General features: G+C 50.5%; 1 protein-coding gene across 6 annotated transcripts in view; it reads right to left on the bottom strand.

Moving 5' to 3' along the window:
- The window catches only part of LOC144168766 (DNA-dependent protein kinase catalytic subunit-like), a 477,503-nt gene that overhangs the window by 79,974 nt on the left and 371,057 nt on the right, over nucleotides 1-26,472 (bottom strand). For 5 of the 6 annotated variants that reach the window (XM_077697734.1, XM_077697729.1, XM_077697733.1 and 2 more), the window contains 6 exons: nucleotides 25,979-26,151; nucleotides 21,583-21,724; nucleotides 17,037-17,221; nucleotides 16,011-16,133; nucleotides 9,159-9,247; nucleotides 9,005-9,092 (listed from right to left, as the gene is read on the bottom strand). In XM_077697734.1, the coding sequence (XP_077553860.1) occupies nucleotides 9,005-9,092; nucleotides 9,159-9,247; nucleotides 16,011-16,133; nucleotides 17,037-17,221; nucleotides 21,583-21,724; nucleotides 25,979-26,151 (800 nt within the window). The remainder of the gene's footprint in view (nucleotides 1-9,004; nucleotides 9,093-9,158; nucleotides 9,248-16,010; nucleotides 16,134-17,036; nucleotides 17,222-21,582; nucleotides 21,725-25,978; nucleotides 26,152-26,472) is intronic. The other variant, XM_077697730.1, reaches the window with a different exon arrangement.

Raw genomic sequence — 26,472 nt, 5'->3', positions numbered from 1 at the left:
AGGATACCTGGCTGGCTTAGTCCCTAGGGAAAGCCATTGGGGCCTTGCATACTGAGCCTGGCTATCGCTGTAACTAATGGTCGCAGATTTTGTAGTCATGCTCCACCCTTGGTCCACTGCAATGCAGATACAGTGGAGTCTCGTTGATATGATTCGGCATTATACGTTTTTCTTTTTCCTTCTTTTCATTACAGGCTGATGTCCCTTAGAAGTAATGCATTTTTGCACGTTTAGTGTGATCACAATTTGCCGAAAATTGGATAATACGACCCCAAAGGTGGATCTTCGCCAACATTTCTAGAAATCTTATGTTTATTCTTCGCTATACTAGCTTGAAACAGCATTGCAACAAGGCACAGCCTGCACGTTGCAGAGCCGCTGAAGTCGTGGAGCGAAAACATTGCTGCGAGGCATGATCCAATGATGACAATACGTCAGGTGATACACTGTGCCATCTAGCGGAACGTATCGTACCCAAGAAAGATGTGCAATGCTTTTGGCAGGCAGCCCCTTCTCGACTTCTCGCTACCCTCCGTGCTTCCCTCACTGTTCCTTGTTCTCCGTCTGCCTTGCTGCTGTGCTCAGTGGGGCTGTTCTGGTTCTCCTCTGGCGGCCTTGTTGCTCTTGGTGATGGTGCTGCCAGGCTTGCGACAACGCGAAAGAAACGCAAGGTGCTTAGCCTAAAAGAAAAGGCGGAAACTGTACGCAAGTTTGAAGACAACCCGTGGGCTTGGCCCGTGAGCTCGATTTGCCAAAGGCAACACGCTCAGCACTTCTGTCGGTCCGCGAGAGAAACTTCACAAGAATCTGCAAGTTTTCGGTTCCGGTTTGAAACAAACGTGGGCTGCGATACATCCAGAAATGGAAGACACCCTGCTTAAACGGTTCAAGGAAGTTAAAGTGGCAGGAGTGAACATTGATGGGTCAGTCCTGCGCAAAAAAGTTGACAACATCGCACTTTTCTTTGGCATATTGGAGACTTCCAAGCGTCCGGTGGCTGGCTTCACTGATTCAAAGTGCGACAAAGAGTGCTGTATAAAACAGTGTCTGGCTAAGCGAAAAGTACTGCCAGCTTCTTTTTACGCCTCAGAATTTGCTCCTGGGCGTTGGAAAAAAAAAAGTGCAGCACAAACTGACCAGCTCCTTCAATGTTGCTCAATAAAAGTGAGTGCCTGTCGGAGTCTTCCTCCTTTTTAACCTCTTTGGACAATACAATTTTTGCAGGGTGCGTTTTATTTTCCAGTTCCCATGAAAAACGTATGAATGAGATTTCACTGTACGTCTATGTTTCCTCAGCTACGGAGTACTGTTCGGCAGCTACACACTCAAGCACCTAATCGAGCCGTGCCGCCACTCGGTTACTGTGCCCGAGAGCGGGAAGTGGCTGGCGTCTGGCCTCGACCCTGGAGCCCGCAGTGAGAAGGAAGGCATCCCTCAGGCCCCAGCCCCTCTCTGCCCGCCGCCTCCTGCAGCACCCCCGCGAAGCAGTGCGAGCTGCAGAATGGCCTGTTCCATCTGGGCCTCCCACAGCCTCTGCTGGGCCAGCCGCCAAATAGTGCCAAGCCCCAGTGCCTGATATTTGGAAGCATGCACCTACAGCACGGACCGAGCACTGAGAAACGCACCGAATGAATGACGCCTCCACAGCCACACCCAAGGAACTTGGCTACAACCTGCGCTCAACCGAATACCGCAGCAGCAGGCAAGCAACGTGTTGAACAGCCCAGCTGAGAGCAGGTTCTCTGTTTTGTCCGTTCCATGACCACTTGGGGAGCCCAGACTGGCCGGAAGCAGGCAACCAGGAGGGACGCAGCAGCATGGGCGAGGCTGTGCACATGCCGTTGGTCAGAGGCCTCGCAAACGCAACTGCTACAACCAACTCTGCTTCAATGAAATATTTCCAATTCCCCGTCAGCTAGCCATGCAGGTCAGTGCAACAGAGTCCTCCCACTACGAACCGTCTGTCTGGCTCGCTTTCACTTTCGCTCAGTGCAGCTGGGCTGGAGCGTTTATTTTACGGAAAAAGAAGCAGAACGCCAGCCATCTGCCACTTTTCATACAGTCGGGGCACTCATTTTTACTGAAAACATGCACCCACACCACCACGATTCATAAACAAACTCATTGTGGGAAGCCCTTTTTTTGTGATGATAACGCTGTTGCTGGCCATCTTTACACGGGGCTCAGTCAGACCCACCCGGTTTGCCAAGCTGGAGCTACAACCTATCCGTATTCAGTTGAAACCACGTGAATGAGTGCCACTGGTGCTGTGCTGTGATATACCGTATTTGCACGAATATAACGCGAGTTTTTTTTTTTCGAAATTACATGCTCCAAAACGCACCTCACGTTATATTCGGAATCGAGTTCAGCCACGAGGCGCGTGAGTCTGGAGAAAGGCGAGAAAGCCATCCCAGTTGAAGGAAACGAGGAACGGGAACACTGCGCAAAGTGAAAGGAGGAAAACCGAATCTGGAAAGAACTCGTCGCCCTTGTGACGCACACGCAAAAACGCAAAAACACGGCGCGAGAGGAGTGCGAGGGCGAGGCGCGAGCGGGATGAGGGAGAGGGCGAGAGCGAAGGTCACCCGGTCGCCCCTCACCACTGCCGCCGAGTTGTTCTGCACCTCGTCAGCGTCGCGCCAAACAGAACTCGAATTTCTTTTTTCCGCGCCTGTTGAAGTGCTTTTTTCCCCCATCTTCTCGTCTCGAGAGTCGTTCGCGTTGCGTGTGTAACGCGCACCCACGGACCTCACATGGAGAAGAGGACTCAGTATGATGCATCCTTTAAGGGGGGACACGGGTCTTTGGGACCAAAAATTGGCGAAAAAAATCGATTTTTTGAAAGTGGCATTTTCAAAATCCTCAAGTCTTTCTGCCTAAGTCTGCTATGTTTCAAACCTCGGGAACTAGTATTTCACTCGCAATAACAATTCAAAACATTTGCGCGAGCCCAATGCGCGCAAAAGTGAACGCTAAAACGGCACTTTTGTCACGGCGCGCAGCCGTTTTCCCCCTGGAGTGACAGGCGCCATCGCGGTGTCATTTGAAAGAGCGCTCTTCCTGCTTCAATCTGCCGCCACTGCTGTCCCGCTTCGCCCACTCGGCGAAGAGAAAATAAGCATTGAAAAAAAGTAAAACTCGAGGCCTGATTGGACATTGGGCGCACGTGATGCCACGGCGCGATTGGATTGGCTGAGTGCGGCGCGGGCCGTCTGCTTAGCGCGTGGGCGCATCGGTGGCCCGAATGTGCCGCCGCCATCTCTCTTGTGTGCGAACGGCAGCGAAAACGCACAGCGATGCCTGGTTCGGCGAAAAAACATCATACGTGGAAGAAGTATGGCAAGAAAAGGAAGAAGTCCCAAGTGAACAACTTCAAGAAGCGTTCTGCATCAGTGGAAACTGAAGAGATTGGACGCGACCCTGAGCGTAATGCTGGAGCCGCCGGAGCCGCCGATGTGCCTGACAGCCAGATAGGCCTAGCAGCCCCGACGGGTCCGCCGGGACCGAGCCAGCGCGTTTGACTAGATCAGGGTGTCTACCAAGTAGACATTTTGAAATTCCCTGAGTTTTCCAGGTTTTCCCTGAGTCTTTTTGATAAATTCCCTGAGTGACACAGAACTTTATTTTACGTCAACACGGGCTGACACCCCTTCACCGGTTGCTGTCACCCTCTAAAAAGTGCCTTATAAAATAAAATATAACATAATAAAGTTGCATTGCGAACCAGTAACTTTTATCTCATTCAAAAATAAAACATAACAGAGTGGTAGTAAAATTCACAGTGAATGAAATATCGAAAAGAATGGTAACACCATGCTGCCATGTTCTCAGCTCGCACTCAATGCCTCAGTGCTGTATTTCACTGCTTCAAAGAGTTTTTTTTTTGGTTTGGATGAGGGACACCTGCATCTTAAACACAGTCACGTTAGGTGCCCTTAAATGCCACCATACTTCTAGCATCAAAGCGCTGCGCAGGATAAGCGGGAAGAGTATTTGGGATTCACATTGGAAATCAGAAACACCTCAACTACACCCCACTATTGTGACTCCGCGCAAAGTTCTTTTGGCACGTAGCGAAAGCTACGAAGCCGAAACATGCTGTCTTTCTATGCAGTGGAATATAGTGCTGGCTTGCAGTTAAAGGTAGCTCTTAAAACAGGGTACAATGTCTATATTTGATACTTAAGAAGTATTTAGAACACAGCTGTGATCTTTAAAAGTGGGAAATTAAGAGAAATAAGTTTTTATTATTACGCCAGATTCACATCTCAAAGATTTGCAACGTGCGTCAACTAACTAGAAACCACAGTAGATGGTGTCGGGTGTTCCAGCATAGGATTGAAAGCTACTACTGCCCCTGTAGACTCCCTTACGCTGCCCCCACAAGCTATCGCGGCGTGCAACATTTTCTTCCACCTTTCAGGAGTCTGGGAAATATGCCAGAACACAAGGGGAGCGTACAGGGGGTCAGGAGGGGGGAAGAGGGGGGGGGGGGGAGTGACTCGCAAGCTGTATGAAGCTAGTTCTCACTGGAACCAAAGACTTCAGACGGCGCCATCAGCGACGGCTCTGGAGGGCTGTCCACTTTTGCCGTGCTGTTACTTGAGCCAGCATTACAGTGAATTTCGCTTCCTTTATAAAGTACAGCTAATTTTCCCTGATAGAAGGACAAATTCCACGAGTTTTCCCTGAGTTTTTCCAGACTGCTCAAAATCCCTGAGAATTCCAGGTTTTCCCTGTTTTCCAGGTTGGTAGACACCCTGTAGATACAGCGATGCTGGAACCGACGGAGCCGCCGATGTGCCTGACAGCCAGATAGGCCTAGCAGCCCCGACGGGTCCGCCGGGACCGAGACGGCGCGTTTGACTAGATACAGCGATGCTGCAGCCGTCTGAAGTGCGCGAGAAAAAAGCGAAAGCTGAAAAGCGCCTACATAATCCTGCGTCAAAACCAGCAATGAAGAGAAAATTGGGCCCATCTCCCCGCGAGGGGGACTCGAGTAAATGTGTCGCATAGGGGGTGGGTGTATTGTGTTAACGTTTAGTGTTTGGGGAGTTGGTGGTAGTGAATGCGTTGTATCAGCAGCTTCTTGACGTAGTTTGAATGAGTCAAGGATATAAGGCGCGTTCGTAGCCTCCCATTCTGTGTCAGCTTTGTGGCACAGGGGCTTGGAGGCGGGGCTTCAAGTCGTCTGCTATAGGGCGGGATCGCGCCGTGCTTGCTTTGCAGTGAAGCTCGCCCAACTGTCGGAATGCTCGTAGGGTGTGAGCGCGCTGTGACGCGTGGCGGGAAAGCGCACTTCGCTTACTGCGGCCCATTTGTAGTTTCTGCGTAAGACAACTGAGCGCTTCCTGTTTTCTGTGCCACCATCCCCGTTCAATGCGTGTATTGTTACAAACAATTCAGGACCGGTTTGGTTGGGATTATGGGGTTTAATGCCGCAAAACGACTCTGGCTATGAGACGCTGTAGAGGAGCACTCCGGATAACCACTCGAAGCTCTGCAGTGATATAGCTCAGCAAACGCGCATTCTTGCATTTCGCCTGTGTTGAAACGCTGCACCTGCCACCGGGATTGAACATGGATCTGCCCGCTTGTACAGCCAAGCACCATAGCCAGTGAGCCGCGGCTGTGGGGCATTCTCGGGTCCTGACGACATTCTGGAACTAAAGAGGGTCACGGAGCAAAGCTTTACGGCCTTGAGGTGAAATTGTGCCTTGAATGCGCGAACTGCGGAGTCGTGTCGTCGTCGTGGAGTTCTCCGCGTGTTGAACCCCTTCGTAGTGAATGTACTGGCTACACGCGCGATGCAGTCGAGCGGAAATCGTCAAACGGCGATAAACGACGTCTTTGCCAAGATGAACATTTCCCATCGTGGGCTGCATACGAAGATGTGGCAGCACTACGTAAAAACAAAGCTGACCCCTGCAGCCGACAGTGTCACGACCGAGTCTGCGCAGTTTGTTCGTGAACTTTACCACGAGCTCGACATCGACAATCCGGGAAACATCGCCGTTTCCTACAACGGTTCATGGATGACCCGCGGACACACGTCCCACATCGGCGTTGGGACCGTGATCAAACTTTTTACGGGGCTCGTGCTGGACTACGTGGTCCTGAGCAATTTCTGTGCCGGCTGTGAGTGTGCGCCGGACAAAAATGATCCTGCCTACCAGTCATGGAAGGAAAGCCACGTGTGTCAGAAAAACACCGGCAAGAAGGCAGGGGAGATGGAGGTGCAGGCAGCACGCATTCTTTTTGAGAGGTCGCTCGCGTAGTGTGGGCTGAGGTACACAACAATCTTGTGTGACGGGGATTGCCGCACGTACTCCGCTCTTTCGGAAGCTGGTGTTTACGGCCACATAAAAATCGTAAAAGACGACTGCATCAACCATGTTGAGAAACGCATGGGAAATAACCTGCGTACACTGAAGTCGAAGAGTGGTGGTGCTGCGGAAAAGGACGGCTGACAGGAGAGCTCATCACCAAGTTGATCCGGTATTACGGCTCGGCCCTAAAATCACACAAGGGCAATGTGGAGGAGACTCAGAAGGCGGTGATGGCAATCTACTACCATGTGACCTCGAACGACGCTGTCTCTGATCACAGCCTGTGCCCTACTGGCCCGGATTCGTGGTGCTGCCAAAATGCTGCTGTTGCAAAGGGAGAGCCCACGCCAAAACACCGCTACAACTTGCCACCTCACGTGTGCAAAGCCCTGCGGCCAGTATACGAGCGCCTCTCGGACAGGAAACTTCTCGAGGGTTGCCAGAGGGGTGAAACGCAGAACAACAATGAGAGCCTGCACTCCATGATATGGGCCCTAGCCCCGAAGGAGCGCCATGCGTCCCTCTTCACTGTAGAAGCTGCCGTGGCTGAAGCTGTGATGAGGTTCAACGGAGGCAACGAGAGGACATCTGCTGGGATTCTCAAGAAGCTGAACATGACTCCTGGCCAGAAAAGTGCCAGACGAACGGCCGAAAAGGACAGGCGCCGGGCAGCTGAATCGGCTCGAAAGCGAGCAGCGGCTGAAAATGTCCAGCGAGTGGTGAAAAAGCGGCACACCAATGCTGGAAAGCAAATAGACTACATCCCTGGAGGCTACTAACTCTCAATCATTATAAATATGTACATACTAATTGCTGTTGTCAATTAAATCTTATGTAGTTTGTTTTTTGCCATTTCCTCAAAACACAAATTTTGGACTCCACTTAGTTTTAAGGCCTCAATATCTCTGCATGTAGGCAGGTAGAGATTTAATTTTTTTTGCACCAGGAAGCTAAAGTATGTGTACTATGCACTAATGGGAACAGATTTATGAAAATGAGCTTTGATAATTACTTATTTTGCATTTTATCGTCCACCACTAATGGCCACCATCTCAACACCGATTTTCAATGAGCTGTAAAACTGCTACTAAAGCCAAGTTGAGAAAAGTGCTCCCATTAGTTCATTGCTTATGCATTTGACTACCCAATCATGTGTTCAAAACATTTTTTTATGGACCACTTTTTTTTAATATAGGCCTTAAAAAATGGCGGCTAATTAGTAATTATCCCTAAAATAATTGACTTTTGCGAAAACTGATTAGATATTTGGAATCAGCACAAAAAACTGTACAAGAGCGCATAGTTTCACCAAAATTGGATAAGAAATAAAAAAAAAATGGGTTAAAGACCCACTTGCCCCCTTAAGAAGAAGGCAATCCTGTCCAAAGACGTCGGCAACTCGTGTGCGGCGCAACGGATGGACAGTGCGATGATGCACGAGTGGCTTCGCATCGTGTGGGACATCCGCCCGGGTGCGGCGTTGGCGAAGACGTCCATGCTCGTGCTGGACGCCTTCATGGGACACTTGACTGACGAAGTCAAGAACGCCATCAGGGAGGCCAAGAGCGACCTCGTGGTGATTCCCGGGGGCATGACTTCAACTGCAGCCTCTCAATGTTTGCATCAACAAACCCTTCAAGGATCGCGTGCGAAGAGAGTACGAGTGGCTGGCCGAGAATAACAAGGCGCTCACACCAACGGGACGCGTCAAGCGGGCGTCGATCTCGCAAGTCGCCCAGTGGATCGCGAACGCATGGGAGGCTATGCCGCGCTCAATTGTGTCGGGCACCTTCCTCAAGTGTTGCATCTCCAACAACATTGATGGTACGAACGACGGCGCGATCTTCACGGACAGTGACAAGATCAGCAGCGACGACGAGTAGAATAAAAACGAAAAACGTACGTCGACTTTCGGTCTCTTCTCACTTTCTTTGTGTTCTCAAGAGTTCGCGTTATAATAGTAATAATATTTTTTATCTTATTTATGCCATCAAAATCTACCCTCGCGTTATATTCGTGCAAATACGGTATGCATTGTGAGCAGCTGTCATTGCAGTTTTTGCTGAACCGTTACTGAAAATCAAAAGCGAAACATGTTGGCCTGTTTACTGTTGAATCCACACCATCCCATCTATCGCGAACGTGCGCTTGCCTTCCACGGTCAGACGCCAACGCGCCCAGCCAGACGATAAGGTAATGGCCTCCGCTCCTGCACAACAGTGAGGGGGGGCTCGCAACGACCCAACAGCTATCTGCAAGTAATCAGCTCGGCAGATGCGCCTTGTTGAATGCAATATGTTTTGTGACTGCCTTTGTCCCCTTGGTAATGTGCACTTTAGGTGCAGGTGAAAAACAGTTTGATAACCACCGGTACCAAATGTGTTATCGAAATAAACAGACCGCAGTTGCACATCAATCCTTTTTCTAAAAATTGTATCATGTGGTCAGTGATACGGATCGTATATTCCTTGCACTTTTGTTGTGTGTTGGGGCAGATTTAACCACAGCGAATTTTTGCGCGTGCCGTCAATTTCGTCGCAGGATGTGTGATCCAACTGTAGCTAGTCCCCATTGAAACAAGTGCAAAAGGGCCACTTGTGGAACAGATGAGCTCAGAGAGTTGTTACACGAGTGAGGCATGCTTCCCCATTGGGGGGGAGGAGGAGTCTGACCTTGAACACAATGTCCGGGAACTGCAGGAGCTCGAGGGCGGCGATGAAGTCGTTGACCAGGGGGACCTCGTTCATGCTCTGCTGCAGGCTGCCAGGAGGAAAGGAAGGAACCCTGCAGCCCCCTCTCCCGCTGCAGCCCCAGAACACCACTCACCGGCCCACAAACGCCCTGCAGGCGCTCTGCGTCTCTGGGCACTCAAACGTGTAGGCACTGGAGCTCACACGGAACGGGTACACCAGAGCCTGGAACAAGGGAACGAGAGGCCGCGTGCTCATGCACGAACACCCACTTCCCCGCCTCCAGGGGCGATGTGGAATGGACGCGGGCACCAACGGGAGCAGGGGCAGGATGGCTACCACGGGGGCCGCTGCCTCCTCCCCCCACTGGGGAGCTCCCCACGATGACTGCACTGTGGGATAACCTCCCCTGGAGCACACGCCGCGTTCCCAGGCCAGGGTGTTGGGCAATCTTTTTGGCTGGCTCGAAAACATAACCGAAACATTATTTTGAACTCATTTTGGTTGACGGTTCACGTGGAAAGCTCAGGAATTTCAGCATTCAATCCAACTTCTTCCATGCTGCTGGCCACGTTGTCGCGTCCCCAGTGGCAACAATCGCTACAAAGGAGCTGAAGATGATAGCACGTGCACCCCGATCGCACGCATCCAATACGCACCTGCTGGCTTCATAGTTTTCCTTTTGCCTCTGACTTTGCAACACCAGCAGAGAGTTGGGGCACTGCAGCCTTGTTTACTAGCTTATTTATTTACTTATCAACATGCCTACATTCTCCCAAGCCACTGCTGTAAGAGCTGCTATACATAATTTTAAGAAAAGTTCAAGACACGATATAACAACAATAAAAAAAAAAAAAACGAAAATACAGTGCCTGCCATGATTACAGCATCATACACAGGCTGCAGCGAAAACTGCAGTTTATAGTGGGACACCCAATGAAAGCAGCTACAGGCTATGTGGCACTTGTACACAAGTGCTGCCAGACGGCAGATGAAACTTCATTTTGGGAGGGGACTTAACAGGTGCCTGGCAGGGCGTAGCACTCTTTACTACTTTTTGGAAAAAATTACACTTGGAATGAATGGGTGGGATGAACCTTCAATTTCCTTGTGGTTATTCTGTCTTCTAGATATCTACTTGGTGGGCTGAAGGTACTGATTGTTGATCCACTCCAGGCTCCTCGCATACAATGTTTCAAAAATAAACACCTAGAAGAAAACTGTGCCAGCGTTTGAGAGCGTCCCATGAGACAGAGTGTTTTAAGCTTGGAACAATAATGCGAGTTAGCAACAAAGCGCACTGCTGGATTTTGAATTGCCTCCAATTTATACATAAGCATTTTACTGTTGGGGATTCACACCAAGGCAGCACACTCAAAACTTAACCCTCTGTGGTCCGCAACTTGTACCCACTTTCTTGCCATTTCGGTTCGCAACTATTTTGCCAGTTTCTGGTGCCACGAAGAAAAACACAAACTGTGAAAGAAAAACTGACAGGATATTTATTTTTTTTTTCTTGCAGTCTGCTTGCAACTCCTTTAATGACATTTGAGCAGCGTGTGAAACTGCCCGAAGCATTCTCCCAGGGTGGTTACTGCAGGTGTTGCAGAGAAGCCCAGTTTCCCTCCTTTTCTATCACTGCAAACCGCACAGCCCCTGCTGCTTCGGCCTGGGAGCTCGCAGGTGAAATGGCGCGTCCCGTCTAGCCGTTCCTCACACTCCATGCATGCAGACGGGCCCCACTTCTTGGCTGTTAGACGAGGTGGCGGCTGTACTGCAGGTTTCGCCGCTCTTTCTCCACATGATTCTGTGGCTGCGTGCATCTACAAATAAAACTACTGACAAGGAAAAAGCTTTCGCCACCATTTGTCTTTCGACAAAATCAGGGGTGAGACAGCTGAATCAGATTTGGGAGCAGTTTTTGGAGCAGCGAAATCTCGATTTTGGAGCAGAAGAACCTTGATTTGGAGCAGACATTTATTATGTCACCTTAGGAGCCTAAAAATCAAATTTTTGGCAATTCGGGGAAATGGGGGGAGGGCACTTGTAATGGGTTTTGAACGTACATAACACTGAAACAGCCTTTCAATTAAGTTTTTTCTACTAGAGTATCACAAGGCACGAACTGCACTACCTTTTTACAAGCCATTAATAAATTCTTAGGCTCTTTGCATAGATAGCATGGAGTGCTGTTGAAAACATAGAATCGAAAAACTAAGCAATCGTAAGGCCTTTTCATTATCATGTGAACGCTGAAATTATTATTTTTGTAATCCCACACTCGGCTTTACACACAATTGTAGAGGCATGGCAAAAGTTGCGCAAAGCGAGGCGACAATCTTTGCACCCCATCAGCCCTCCCATTTCAATCCCCAAGGTGCGCATTCACTACGATCGCAATTTGAATAACATTGGTACGTTTAGCCACCTCCCTCTTGGCATTAAATTTCACTTCCGATAGGTGAACCATCAGTACTAGCGTGCAATAATGGCCTGTACCGCTATCAGCCACTGCTTGAACATTTTGCGCCGATGTAGCGTGCGCCGGCACTTCTGCAGTGTCGATCGTCCCATTTCCGCCACTCGCAAGCTCGCTGTCAAAGGCAGCAATAACTAAGCGTTTTATTATAACACCACAATGAGTCCACAATTTCACTTCAAGCACGCACCACGCCTCTCACTCGAGGCCGAAACACGGCGAATTCACGTTGTTTTGGATGAACTCCCGTTCTTCGAGTCACGCAACTTCCCTCAACAGATCAAAAGACAATGAAAAGCCAGCCACCCCCATAACCAAAACCACAGTAGAAATCGGCTAAGAACACTCTGCCTGAACCACGAGCAACTGCTTCGCCCGACGGCCATGTTTTCAATATTCACCACACCAAGATGGCGGCGCCCAGTAATGTCGTTCTGGAGATACGGCGCTCCAAAAATTGCCGTCTTTTTATCAATTTTCACCAGTAGTTTGTCGCCTGAGTACACATACGTGTTTTTTCTACAGGACTTTGCAATTGTTTTCCATGGGGGCAGAGTTAAAATCCTTGGCTCTCAGACTGTTTTGGAGCAGTTTGGCACAATTTTTGCAATTTCCAAGCTTTTGAGCAGCCTGGCACAGGAAAGTAGATTTGTATCAAAAGTGCGCAATATGCGCAGCTGTCTCACCCCTGCAAAATGTGTAGCTCACAGAGTAATGATCTGCACGGTGCTGTCTCCACCGCCGTCGTGGTCTTTGTCATTTGTTTCTGTCGAATTACTGTCATCCCCATAGGCGTGCGCATAGGGGGGGTAGGGGGGGCGGCCCACACCCCCCTAATAATCTGGAGGGGGGGTGCCAAATATGCCCCATGCCTTAACTCAATTGAAACTGTCCCGTAGGGTTATGACCACGCGTGTGTTTTCACGATCATGGCAGCCGAAGAACCCTCATGTTACCTTCCAAAAGAAGCTTACTTTCAGCCCCGGAAATGCGGGGACTAAAAGGTCGCTGTGAGAAACACGTTATCACTTCTTTTTCATATTTCCAGCTACTGCGGAGCTTGTTCTCCTCCTACTTTTCCTCGCCAATAACGTGCCTAGTACTGAGCAAAATAGCCACGTAAAAAGAGTTTCAGAGCAGGCAATATTACATTCTTAAATTTTTACGAATTTCAAAAGCTAGTGTTTGAGCGGTACGCACGGGAACCACGTTGCAGTTTACAAAAGACAGATGTGCGCATGTCATATGTTTCCCTGCTTTAAGGAGAATGGAAGTTCTTTCGGCAGCGCGTTGTGAAACTGATGCCGTATCCACCCTGGGACCTGCCCCCTTTGCCGATGTTACACATGAAAGTGAAAACTTCTGCCCAGAAATATTTTGTATGTGTTGCAATTCCATTTCATTGAAATAAAAACGTTATAACAATTCCTCGTCTTTCCACTGCGTTCTGACCGTTAGGCCTTCCTTGGGAGAAGGTCGACAGTTCCCGAGGGGTAAGGCCTTGCCCCCCCCCCCCCCCCCCCCTAATCGAGAACCCTGCGCACGCCTATGGTCATCACTAACTGATGGAGGCACGCAATTCTCTCCCTTTCATTGCTTTTGCTAAGTGCACCACCGTAAAACACACGCGATGAGAAAGCAGCCATGCTTCTCTGCAAACAGCGCACACACAAAAACGCTCTGGAATCCAGAAGGCCCATGCTGAACGTTGTGATGCACCCTCGTGCAAGTAGGAGAAAACTTCAACAAACAAAGTTCACTTATCTCTCAACAGATGGCGCATCACACATACACCGAACGCACCCGCATTGCAATGAGAAAAAGCGTGAAATTTATCTTTGGACAGCCAAGTCGGGCGTGCCCCAACCGCGGACTGCGACGGCTGTGTTGCGTTTTGGGGCAGGGCCTGACAACGGACCGCCAAGGGGTAAGCGCGTGCACGCAGCACTGGAGTGTTCGCACTTAACACATTTCATCCCAATGCGGCATGCTCGCCTGCAACTGTGCAATTCGCAACCGTGCGCCGCGGGAGCCACATGGTTGAAGTTGTGCGCATTTTGTTGAGCGCTCCAGTTGCGGTTTTCACAGTCCTACGCGTGCGATTTGAGCCGCATGAATGTGCCAGGCGGGAAGTGAAAAAAGGGAAAGGGCACAAGACCAAAAGGCGGCTACGATAAACGGCGTCACATCCTGCACGAAGATGTCTGAGCCATCGTTCGCATCAAAAAGATGCATCAATATCCGATTACAGACTTCGTTGCAGCAAAGTCGGTATGAAACAAGAGTTACTTTTTTTGAATTGCAATGACATAGGCATGCGGATGTTCCTTTTTATTCCCAGAATGTGGTTATCCCGTTGTGCAGTGCCATGCAGCGACATCCAATTTCGCCAGCTATTTGCTTAGGGTAACCGTGAGCTTTGTGCCTTCAGTTTTCTTGAGGGACAGCATGGGAGCCTGAGAGCTGAAGCGGAACTCCCACGTTTGCAGTGGTCATTTTATCAAGGGCCAAAGTTATTCAACCACCCAACAGCCTAAGCAACCAACCATCCCTCCTCCCCTTCCCATTTTGCCACATGCGTGGAATAAAGGCTGGCACCGATAGCTAAAGAAGGTGGCAGTAATAACTTCAGCAAGTGTTTCTTATTGTCTAAGTATTCTTGGCAGAGTACCTAAAAAAACCGCGTAATGCCTCGGGAAGAAGCCAAAAACGTGCGACTAGTTGCCTCAAATAGGGGTGCATCAGCCGGAGTCCTCCGGCACAGACGCATTTCCGACACGGCGGAAGCGGTTAGTTGTTAGAGAGGGGTCATGGAAGTGCAGAATTAAACAGCAAAGTCATGCCACTCTCCGCCTAACGATGGCAACGGTTTAACACGAAGCTTTCTTCGTGCGAGATAGAATGGGGAAGGGTCAAAGTGAAAGACGCTGCGATCAAAAGACCAAACTGCGTGCTGGTCAAATCCAAAGCTCAACTAGTCAAAGTTTAAATCCAGAGGGCAACCAGGGAAACCCACACGAGAAAGCTTTGCAATAAAACCATCGCCGTTGTTAGACGGAGGAGTGCATGATTGTTCAAGTGTAGGTGGCAGCTTGTAAAACTCGACCACAGCATTCTGTTGTGGAACTGAGGGCACGGTTATGGCGCCCTCCTGTCTGCTGTCCTTCAGCCACGCAGGTATTGTTTTTTGAAAAAAAAAAAAACCATAAACAACTTTCCAGCAACCATTGCAAGACTTATAAAGCAATGCTTTTCCACGACAAACAATAACGTTCTACTACCGTGCGATATTTATTCTGTGAACGATTCCAGATGACTGTAGTAAACGTATTTCTGTGAAGTTAAGCACGTTTATACCACAGTTAATGAAGTTATGGGGCGTAGTCTATTGCAATTTCTGTTTTGGGGTAAATCTTAGAAGGCGCCCCCCACCCCCCGCCAACTTTGTCTTTCGCTTGTGCACGACGCCGTTCTGTCATCAACTGTGAAAGGCCAGCGCCACAGAATTCCTAAATCGGCTGTGTGCTGAACCGGCTGCACACAGCAGCTTTGTAGGAGCATTTAGCTGCAATACAGTGGAATCTCGGTGATAAGAACTCGGTTGATACGAATTTCATTGTGATACGAATTTTCAAAATTCCCCGGCGAAAATGCATTGTATGCAATGTAAAACAATTGGGATGATCCGTACGCATTTATCACTACGGTGCGGGTGATACGAACACGCGAGCTGCGAGCAGACGACTGCGGCGTAGACAGGAGGCGGGAGTGTTGGTGCAGCCATGTGGCCTTGGTTGCGCGCGGGCACAAAAGCATTAGTCCTCCCCTGCTGACGGTAATCCTCTTCGTGGCAGGAGAGGTGCTGTTCCGCACGAACAGAACGTTTTGCCCTCTCGACGCCTGGTCTTTCTCCCTCCCTTCTTTTATCTCCCGCTGCAATCTCTTCTCTCTGTACCTTTCGTTTCCGCTGGCTGCAGCTCGGGTGCCTCTCGCTTCCTTTTTAGTATTACACTTTTTGAATAAACCACGGCAATCAAGCGTTCCCTCATTTCTGACGGTGAACACCTCCGCCATTTTGCCTTCTCCGCATTCCTCGCTTCTGAGGTCTATGCCCCGTGCCCTAGTTACCCTGTTGTCGCCTTGCCGTGTTGCCTGCGCCAACTGCGCGTTGATTATGTTGAAGTGTGAATTGCATGGAGCGTTTTCTGCTCATGAGAACACGCCGTTGCGAATACCACCTGCATGCTGCGCGCGGCTGCATTGCGACTGCCCCCCACGCTAGTGTGCAAGCAGCAGGTGTTGAAGGCCATCGAAGCGATGCCGACCCCTCCTCACGTAGCACGGCAGTGCCCGCAAGAAGTCATCATCGCCGCCGTATCCACCCTGTCAGGGACCCTTGCAGCGCACTGTACCGAATGTGCCCGTGACCGGGAGTTCAATGCACACGTACAACAGGGGGTATGTGCAGACTGCTTGGTACGGACGACAATGCAAGGCACCCGTGCTCACATTGGGGTAGTGGCGGGCGACGCAGTCGACGAGGTCGAAGAGGCACGGCCCGACCTGCTTGTCCAGCAGGGCGAGCACCTGGTTGATCCAGCGCAGGAACATCCAGCAGGGCACCCTGGGGCACTGCGGGGGCGGCACCCACCACAGCACGGCTTTAATGTCCGTATCACCCAGGGATGGACTGCCATATCATGGCAAACCATATCATGACCACCATATAATGACACTCTCTCTTGTTTTGTTTTTCTTTTTTTGTTGGCACTGTCGCATTTATATATGTCGTATTGTAAATATAATTTCAGTTCGAAATTCATGCTTGTACTCTGTCCCGTTTGTCCCCTGATTCGCGCTTGCAAATCTTATAATGAATTACCAACTAGGTCGAACCCAAATAACCGAAATACCCACCAAGTTTCTGCTGGTCAATGTTTTAAGTGCACTTGAAGAGAGCGTGCCACTGCTGCATACCTGAAACTATGTACATCGTGTGCACAACAACGGTCCCCTTTTAAAATGTGAGCCTGGCCCAGGCCATCAGCTAAAGCAGCCGTGGCTTTCCCGACGAGACGCAGGGATGCAGATGGGAGCCAAACATAAACAAAACAAGCAGACCACAATTTTAAAAACCTAAGCCTGTGCAAATGGTGATTTTGCTCTCCAAGCAAGTACAAACTTAATAACCAGTCTGTTCAAGTAGCTCTGGATCAAACCAAATACTGCCGAATCAAGCAAAGTTCCAATTCCCACAACAAAAACTGGAACTTCAGGAGTGCTTATGATGCTGCTAGGCTTTACTAGTCACGCGCCAATTAGCTGTTCTTCCTCGGTCGCCTAGTTCGAAAACTAAATTCCACAGTTTCTCAGAAAAGCTTCAGTACTTGGTACAAGAAGATTATATGAAGCAACTGCAGCCGCAAACCTACGCAAGCAGACATTCGGCTCAGCTGCTTCCAAGGCCACTGGCATCGTTCCTAAGCTACCAGAACAGGGCCTTTCTTCGGATGAACACGCCCCCCCCCCCGGCACCTGTGCCGCGAAGGCGTCGCTGCAGGACGGGTGCCGCTGGAGCAGCTGCAGCAGTCGGGGGAACATGTCGGGTGCGCGGCCATGGCCCAGCCGCATGGCTGTCAGCACCGAGTCCACCATGAGCCGCGGGCAGTCCCCGAGCCGGCTCAGGCTGCTGGCCGCACCACCACCTGCACAGTGAGACCCTGCATGCGCGACTCCCCCGCTCGCCACTCCGCCCACGGCCCACGCTGGCACGCTTCACTGCACAACGAGCCCCCTTACCCCTTACACTGCTAACAAAAGACACGAGGGCAAGGCTGCCAGCTGTAGCCACTAGCACTGTGGCACCGATCTTCCCCAGATGTCGCTGGCACGAGCAAAGCACAGGCAACGCCGATGACAGATTCAGCAGCAATAGTGTTACGCCTCGTTAGAACCACAAGGGCCCCACAGTTCGCTCACAGCAAATGCCAGTGAGTGGTCACCCACTAAAAATAGGGTGATACCTCGTTATAATTAGACAGGTTATAATGAAACAATGGACGTAACGAGCACATCGCAATTCCTCATTAAGGCACCAACAGAAACCAATGCGCATTTAGAAGCTTGTTTTAACGAAGCAAAATTTGCCCACTGCAGGGTATAGCGAACAAATTTAATAAGGAAATAAAATCTCTAGCCAATTCCATGACAGTGTGCAAGTGGATTTGAGACGGTGCGCAATGTACTTAGCAGTTGTGAACTGCTTGCACTGCATGCATGCACTGCACCCACGAAGCACACGGCACGCAGCACATGCACGAGGCATGCGCAGCCAGGCACACCTGCAACTGCTGCCACTCGGCCAGCAAGGTGCGCCCCGGGAACCGTGTTGTTGAAGGTGCGCGCATTCTTTTTGCCAGTGCTCCAGCCTTATCTTTCATCGTGCTGCGCCAGGCACGAAGGGACCGCAAAATACTATAACGCTAGACTGGCTAGACCAGAAGGCGGCCATGATAAAAGCCGCCACAGCAGGCATGAAACTGAGCGCGCCATTGTTCGCATCACAGGGGTGGGACGGGGTACATGGGTTTGGGAGCGGCCACAAAGGCCTTTTGGAGGAAGTTCAGAGCAGCCAAAAAGGCCCTTTAGAGCAGATGTAACACCACTTCACAGCATTTGCGGTGCAGCAATTATCCATTGCTGCATTTAGCAAACACTAAGCTAAACTGTGCCCAAATTTAATTATGTACTTCAGTTTGAAGCCACCTTTTACTGGGTTAGCCTCAAACTTTGTGAAGCAGTACGGCTGGCGTTGTCCTTTTTGTTCTGCTTTAACACAGCTCGACTCCCACTACACTGCCTGGAGAAATATGCCGCCGCACGGGCTCTTTGCAGCTGGGTCGGGCCAGGCCGTCTTCCCCGAGCACTGCGTGGGAGTGGGAGGATTTTGATTAATCGTCGTCGGCAGCCAGTGTCTGACCAGCGCACGGATCCTGCCCGCTTAGATGCTTCACTGGAGAGGGTCTAAACTGCCAAGTGCGCGAAGCTAGCGTCGGAGACTAAAGGCGTGTTTATACTCCAACATATCGTAGGCGCATGGACAAGCGTGGCACGGTTACGTTACGTTGGCAAATGCGGGAACTTCTATACTCCACCGTCATAGAACTGCAGTCACGTTCGGTGGAGCTCGGCGTATTCCAGCGGCACGGGCCGAGGTAGCACACGTCCACTCCGCACGAGCATTTCGTGAATTTCACAACAGTTCACGCACTAATCGCAAAACCTTCTGCACATGCGCTATAACGCCAGAGGGCAGGCTGGCTACACTGCGCCAGCTCAGCTGGAGCGTACAGAGGAAGAAAGCGCCGTTGGCGCAGCCTAGCTGACGTGCCATCGCCGACTGCGTGCCACTCTACTGGAAAAGTTGGAGTATAAGTGCATTTGGCTCGCCAGCCATTCGGCTCGCAAAACACCCGAAGCGGACCAGGCTAACGGGCCAGGCACTAGCGCAGAAAGTGACGCGTATCCACATGCATTGCTCCTCTGCGGAGACCAGTCTGGTGGTGGTCAGGAGCCTGCTTGAAGGCTACAGGATCGGTTTTGGAGAGGGAAAGAAACGCTGTGCACATGTCTGGCCCTTAAACCACGCTTTTGGTTTCAATATCCAGGCTTAGCTGAGCTAAGCTGCTGCCATTTTATTTATTCCATCTGCCTGCGGTTCCACTGACTGCGGCACAGTGGCCGCCACCAGCACACAAAACCGTGCAAAAGCAACGCGGAAGTCCGAAGAGAAGGCAGACCACGGAAGCTACGCCTCATCACAACAGCTGGCCGTTAATCTGCGTGGCGCAAGAAGTGCCTTACTGCGGTTGTGTTAAACGTGACACGAGACATTTTCGCGATTTCTTGAGCTTGTTAACCTGCGTATGAATTCCTGCCGTGACAACGCAAAATTAGGTGTAAAAAAGATGTTACGCTTTGTGTGCAATCTCGTCTCCAAACACATGCATGCGTTGACATCCGGGTCCATTGCCTCAGCAGAGTGATACACTAGATAAGCCATTCTTAACCTGTCCAGGTATAGTGCCTGTGGACTTGCGGCAAAGCCAAACCATAGTCGCCTTGACGAAACTGAAAACATGATGCTTCAGCCAAATTTTTGGGCATCACGGGAGTCGTATCTCGCTGGTCTATTGGGGCACTGCGGCACAGGACGGCGCTGATAAACTAGTTTGGCACAGCAGGGGCAGATCGGCGCACAATGGCGCAGATAAACGAATTCGGCGCTCAATAGCGCAAATGGCGCAGCTGTTCCACCCCTGCATCGGAAATGTCCAATTATGGATGCCTTTGCAGCGAAGTCTATTTGAAATACAAGTTTGAAATAAGGTAGGTGCATGGCTGTTCCTTTTTATGTCCGGAATGCAGTTATTTTGTTGTGCATACCACCATGCAGCGAGATCCGATTGCACCCGCTATTTGTTTTGGGTAAATGCAGTGCACAATATTTGCAGTTAATGCCTGCTGTGGCTATAATGAAATATTGGTTATAATGAGCAAACTGCAGCGCCCCTTCAATTTCGTTCTAATGAGGTTTAACTGCATTATATATGCACCAACAGAAGGCACAAATAGCGCACCTGGCCAGAAGCGGCAGCACTGTTAGATTGCCACATCCCTCGCTTTCACTGCAAGCACCTGCTTTTCTGCAGTCACTCATCTTTCCAGCAGGTTTGCTGCTTACGGCTCCCTTTCCATCGTCTGCCTCCCAGCAAATTTACACCGTCTTCATGGCCCCAGCACAGCGGTGCAAGACGTGGTGAACAGGCCTCAGATCCTGCTGCTGCTCTCACCCTTTTTACGCTTCCCTTCGCACTCCGGGCAACGGCCTCAGTGACAGACTGTGCGCTACCTTGGATCATTGACAGCGCAACCACTGAAATGTCTAATTTCAGCAACAAGAGAGATAATGGAAGCATTTTGTATCAAAAAAGAGGAAAAAACATGTGTCAGCCAACCTTCTGCCTTGCTATCAGATGCCGAGTTTGCTTTCTTGGATAAGGGCTGATAAAGTGTACCGTGCATCTTTCGGAGTATGAACACTTGCGGTTTGGTTGTATGCAGTGTTTTTGGTGGTTGTTCCCTGTGACTGTACAAGATTGTAGATTGTACTGTACTTTTGTGTTGGCAGTGGCTTAGATTGTGTGTATACATTTGTGTGTTTTGACGATTAAACGTTTCAGTTGCTAGTAGCGCTTCGTCCCGTTGTCTTTCCTGTCTAAGTTTTGTTTTTGCGCTGTTTACCATTATGAACCTATACCAACAAGCCCAACTCGCAGTTCTTCTGATATGTCTAAATCTTTCACCACCTTTATTTGTGTCGTCCAAATTGCTATTGTGTGCCCCCTCTCCCATATTCGTTTTCAGCTTTTGCCCTTTCTTCATTAGGTTCCCTCATATCCCGCATCAGCGGTAAAAAATAGAACAGGGGTGCTCCGAAAATGAAACCACGACAGCTAGGAACACCAACAAAAAATGCGGCTACCATGCCTCCCCACCGACTGATAGTGTCCAACAAGTGACACTAATGTCATCGGATGGTACGGGCGTTCCCGATGCTCTGGGCAACCAAGACCTGGAAGCGTCAGTGGCTTCCCGAGTACAGTGAAACCATGCGCATGACCCGGGTTAGCAGCCATTGCGAGAGCGTCTGTGGTGGCAACGTTGAACAGTTAGACGCAGTCAATGCATTGCGCACCACCTCAAATCTGTGGTGGACAATGTCGCAAAATTCGCGTGCATTTTGATTTTGGAACCAAAACGGCCCATTATAGCCAGGCAACTAGAGCTTGGTTGAAACAAAAGGCTGATTACACAGCCTTCCCCAGGGGCAACATCAAGCTGCTCGCTGCATCTGCAATTTTGTCACGGGCAGTCTCGTTATGATGGCATTCAATTAACTGCACAACGTCAGCACAGCTTGGCTCGGAATTCCCAGTGACACGCTCCACATGGCAGGCAGCTGCCACAGGGCTGGCGATGCTAAGGGAAGGAGGAAGGCTGCCCGCAGAGCAGTGCGCACCTGCCTCTGCCGCCTGCAAGGAGCCGCCGCAGAAGAGGGCCAGGGCGACGTGGGCCTCTGCGGCCCGCTCCGGGGGCACGGCGTGCTCGGCAACGGCGGCCAGGTGCTGCTGCAGGGCCTCATCGGCCGTCGACTGCGCACTCTGCAACCGGGGCAGACGAGGCTCGCTCTGACAGCGCACAGGCGGGCTCTAACCTCTGCCACATGCTTCCCGTCAACAGCAAGCACAGAACACTACCACACTTGTGCATTCGTAGCCTCCACCAACAACTCACAAATCTCGAGAGTCGAGCTGGGGTGCGTTCACCACCACGCTTCCTGGGGCTGCCCTTTGTGCCCTAGTACTGAGCTAGCCGGTACGCGGCCGGATGGCAGCCTCCCATGTGCACTGCCGCTGCCGTGCAGGCTCACCCAGGGAAGGGAGCACTGCCCACAGCCACTCAGCCCAGCAGGCGGGCCTGGCCGTGAGGCGAGGCCCCTCTTCCCGGAATGTGCACTTCGCTTAATTAATAAGAAAGAGCCACAAGCACTGGTCCGTTCAAAATTTCAACAAGCTTGAATTCATTGCCCCGTGCCTCTTTTTTTCGTGAAGGGAAAATTCTAATAGAAACGTATTAGTCTCCTACATTTTTGTGTTGGCTGTATAAGAAATGTTCTAAGAGTAATGATAAACAAAAAGATTGAAAGGTAGCTTGTGATATGCCTGGATTTGTGCATGTTTTGTTTATAGTGTGGATTTTTGTGGCTGTGCAAGTTGGTTTAGATCAACAGATTAGCCCACCTCAAAACCAAAGACAACCCTCTTGTGCATAGCTTTTGTAAAATAAGGTAGGAAAACCACAAGCGTGAACACAGGTACCTATTGCCACCACCAGGGACCTTACACCAGAAGTGGTTAAGAACACATGACAAACGTTTTGACAATATACCTATGCGAATTGAGGGCTTATAGAACCGATGGTGTGACGGCATAGTCTGGTCAGGTGACATAAACAAAAGAATAGATGCAGGTCACTGATGAAGTCAAAGAAAACAAATGAATGTTTCAGAAGCGCCGCAGCTCTCTTGCTTCCAATGAAGGTGCCAATTTATGTAGCCTTCAGTAATCTTGTAATATGTAGCCTTATGTAGCTTTCAGTAATAATCAGATTTGGCATAGCTGAGATGCCTGCAGCCCTGTTGATCATTTCGAGCTAAACTTTCCTGTAAAGCAGAAGACAAAAAGTTAGAATGAAAATGCTTAAACAAGTATTTCGCTTTTGATTGGGTATACAATTACGAAGTGTTTTGTTCTCTGGTAAATCTACCGCCAGAATTACTTGGTAGATAAGGTCAATGTTTTTCTTAGGGGCGAGTGTCATTTTTTTTTTTTTCAGTTCGAAGCGAATTCGAATATTAAAACAACGTTCGAGTTGAATTGAACATCTTTCGAATATGAACATAATTGTTGTATTTTGTTTGATTTGACCACCTGGAGGCACAAAAACTGCAAATTTATTGCGCAACATATAACATAATGCAAGAAATAAGGAGGCAAATCGCTTGAAATGCGACATGTTCTGGCTTACTATCAGGGTCAAAACTTACAATTGCAGTATAACAATTCACAGGACAGTCGTTGCGGGTTTATTGATGCACACCAGTAGAGCAGTTGTTTCCAGGAGAGCTCTTTTTTCTCTTATTAAGTACTCATCTTTCCCTGCCTGTTCATCTCAGTGGCTTCCTTCACTACAGTTTGTGCCCTTCATAGCAACGGCATGCCCAACCCTGCACACATTGCTGTGCGCCAGCTACTAGGAATGAGCACTGATACAGTGTGGGACTGCGAGACTCGGGAAGCGTGGACAGTGCAAGGTTCGCCCGTGCAGCGGTGGAGACCACGCCCCCGCTGCTCAGCCACCGCGGAGTGTGGCGAGCATGAGCCTCGGGTGCTAGTGGGGCCGCTGGGCCTCCCCCGGGCAAACCATGCCACTTGCATCGAAGCTGAACCATCCACGTTCACACACGGCAAACAACATCGGCGTACATTTGAGCAAACACGGCAAAATGAGGCTCTCATGTATGTACAGTCGAACCCCTCAATAACGAAACCGCCGGGGAATTGCATTTTTTTCGTTCTCGCGGGAATTTCGCTATCGCGAAAACGAACAAATGAGCACACTCATTGCTTTTCAGAACCAAAATTTAATGAGAGTATCGCGAAAACGCACTAAAAAACACGCTCATCGCTTTCCACAACCAAAATTTAATGAAAATAGTCACTGATCTTGGTCTGCTTCGCCTTGCTCTGCAGGAGCTTCACTACGCGCGCCTCACAGCTTGATAAACTGCCCATTGCTTCGTCGTCTTCATTCTCGCCGAGAAAATTCCGGATGACGTCGAATGCGTCAAGCACATCTCGCGGATTGACTTGCCTTTTTTCTTCGCGTTCGCCATCCTCGTCGTCCTCGTCGTCAGTGTCCCGCCCCGGGCGCACACTGTCGATGATGGCGTCATCGGTGAACTCTTCGTGCACGATCACGTCGGCGTCCGCACACAAAAAGTCCTCCAGCTCAACGATGTCAGGCACCGAATCACCTGCACTGCGAAGCGCGTCCCAGGCCTCCGTAAGTGGCTGGAGATCAGCACTGCTTCCGTGAACATTCCCTTCCGGCGCTGGCGAAGCTGCCGATGCAGGGCGACCAAAGCCGGCATGCCTGAAGCAGTTTTCGATCACGGACGATGAAGTAGCACTCCACGCAGCGGCGAGCATTTCCAGTGCCATGTAGAGGTTAATTTCTGTTGGCCGCTGCCTTTCCATGTTGAACAACATCTTTCGGATGAGCCTTCCACGGTAGGCAGCCTTAACACTCTTGATGACCCCTTGGTCCAGTGGTTGGATGACCGACGTACAGTTAGGAGGGAAAAAAATTACCCGCACGTTGGTCAGGGAAATTTCTTCGACGTGGTGGGCACTACAATTGTCCAGATAAAGGCAGACGGATCTGCCCTGCTTACGCATGTCTGCGTCGAAGGCTTCCAGCCAGCGGGTGAATAACCCGCGCGTCATCCACGCTTTCTGGTTCGACGTGTACTCAACCGGCAGCCTTTTGCTGCCTTTGAAACACCGTGGCTTCTTGCTCCGGCCGATCACAAGAAGCGGACGCTTGTCAGAGCCGTCCATACTGGAGCACAAGAGGATGGTGACCCGCTTTTTGCTGAGCTTGCCACCATGGCATTTTTGGCCCTTCAGGTCGAGCGTCTTCGACGGCAACATCTCGTAAAAGAACCCAGTTTCATCTGCATTATAAATGTCGCAGGGCTCATATTCCTGCAGGATCTCTTCGCAACTTTCCTGCATCCAGGATGATGCGGCTTCAGCGTCGACACTCGCCGACTCCCCGGACAGCACCTTCGCGACGATGCAGTGCCGTGCCTTAAATCGGCTTAGCCAGCCGGCGCTCGCCTTGAAGTTGTCATGCCCCAACATGCAAGCAAAGTCAATCGCCTTCTGCTGGAGTAGGCTTCCGGACAAAGGCAGCTTGTTCGCTCGTTTATCCATGAACCACTGAAAGAGGGCTTTGTCGAGGTCTTCGTAAACCGGCGTTGCTACAGTCCTGTGCTGCGCGCGCTCCATTCTGCAGTGCCGCCGTGATGCTGTCTTTACACTTCAAAATCGTTGAAAGGGAGCTGCACGGGATGCCGTACTTTTCCGCGATGTCAGACTTTTTCCTGCCTTTCGCAGCTTCGGCGATTATTGCAGACTTCTGCTGAAGTGTCAGAAATTTGCGCTTTTTGAGGGGCGGCGGCATCTTCCCAGCAGACCAAACAGGGCGAAGCAAGCAAGACGCGGTCGCTCTTGGCGTGCACGCGGCGGACGGAGGAAGAAAGAAAGACTCGTTGCGGCGGCGTCACAGGAGGAGGAGGAGGCCAGAACAGGTTGTGATCACGTGAAAAGACACGCAAGTTGCCAACAAAAAAAACTCAGAACCCGCCGCTTTTAGCGGACAGAAGAAATTGCTGTTGCTATCATCATTATTCGTCCGCCCGAATGTAAACAGCAATGGCCGCGCCCAGCGCACAGTTGGCGGAATGTACCCGACCAGTTAGATGAGTGTACCGCAGCAGTTTTAACGCTTCTTAGTTGCGAAATGGTTCATGTGGTGAAAAAAAATTGCAGGCCTCTGCCTAAAACTTTCGTTAATGCGGGATCGCTTTTCAAAAACACTTCGTTGCTGCGAGATATGAAATACATGGGCTTCTATGGACGTTCGCCGAGGATCCGAAAATATTTCGTTGCCGCGAGAATTTCGTTCTTGAGGGCTTTCGTTATTGAGGGGTTTGACTGTATACTGCACATATGCATGCCCACCCCTCACGCAAGGCCCCTTCAGCGGGAGTGAAAAGGAGTGCTCACCACAGCGCGGCCAGTGCCAGCGGACAGCTTGACTGCTGCCCCCTGCTCGTCCGTCATGTGCGCACCGGCTCCGAGGATGGACGACAGGCCGGACATGAGCTGCCCTTTGAGCGTCCGGTACTTGACACTCTGCGCTGGGTCGTGGGGGGCCGGGCCCTCGCCAGCCACCGCCTCTGCGAGCGATCAGCGGGATAACGGTACAGCCGTCGCCACTGGCTGGCTCCCTTTACGACTCTCTGGCTTTCCAACGCAACGTTACCAGGCCACAGCCAAGGTTGCTGTTTGCACACAGCCTGTAACACGGAAAGCGGAGTACAAAGTCGTGCCACCCTCCTGGTTGCTTTGCTGATATCAGCTCTGACTATACACTGGCAAGTCTGCAGGACCAAGTTTAGCGGACTGCAAACGTGTTTGTGAGTAAACAAATAAAAAATCAATAGCATGAGTGAAAACCGGGTAAGGCTAATTCCCTTCAGTGACACTTTGCTGCTGCG

Source organism: Haemaphysalis longicornis, unplaced genomic scaffold, assembly GCF_048455015.1.
Source record: "Haemaphysalis longicornis isolate Haplotype H1 unplaced genomic scaffold, Haemaphysalis longicornis Haplotype H1 scaffold_2, whole genome shotgun sequence".
NCBI lineage: Eukaryota > Metazoa > Arthropoda > Arachnida > Ixodida > Ixodidae > Haemaphysalis > Haemaphysalis longicornis.
This window is presented reverse-complemented; position numbering and strand designations above follow the sequence as displayed.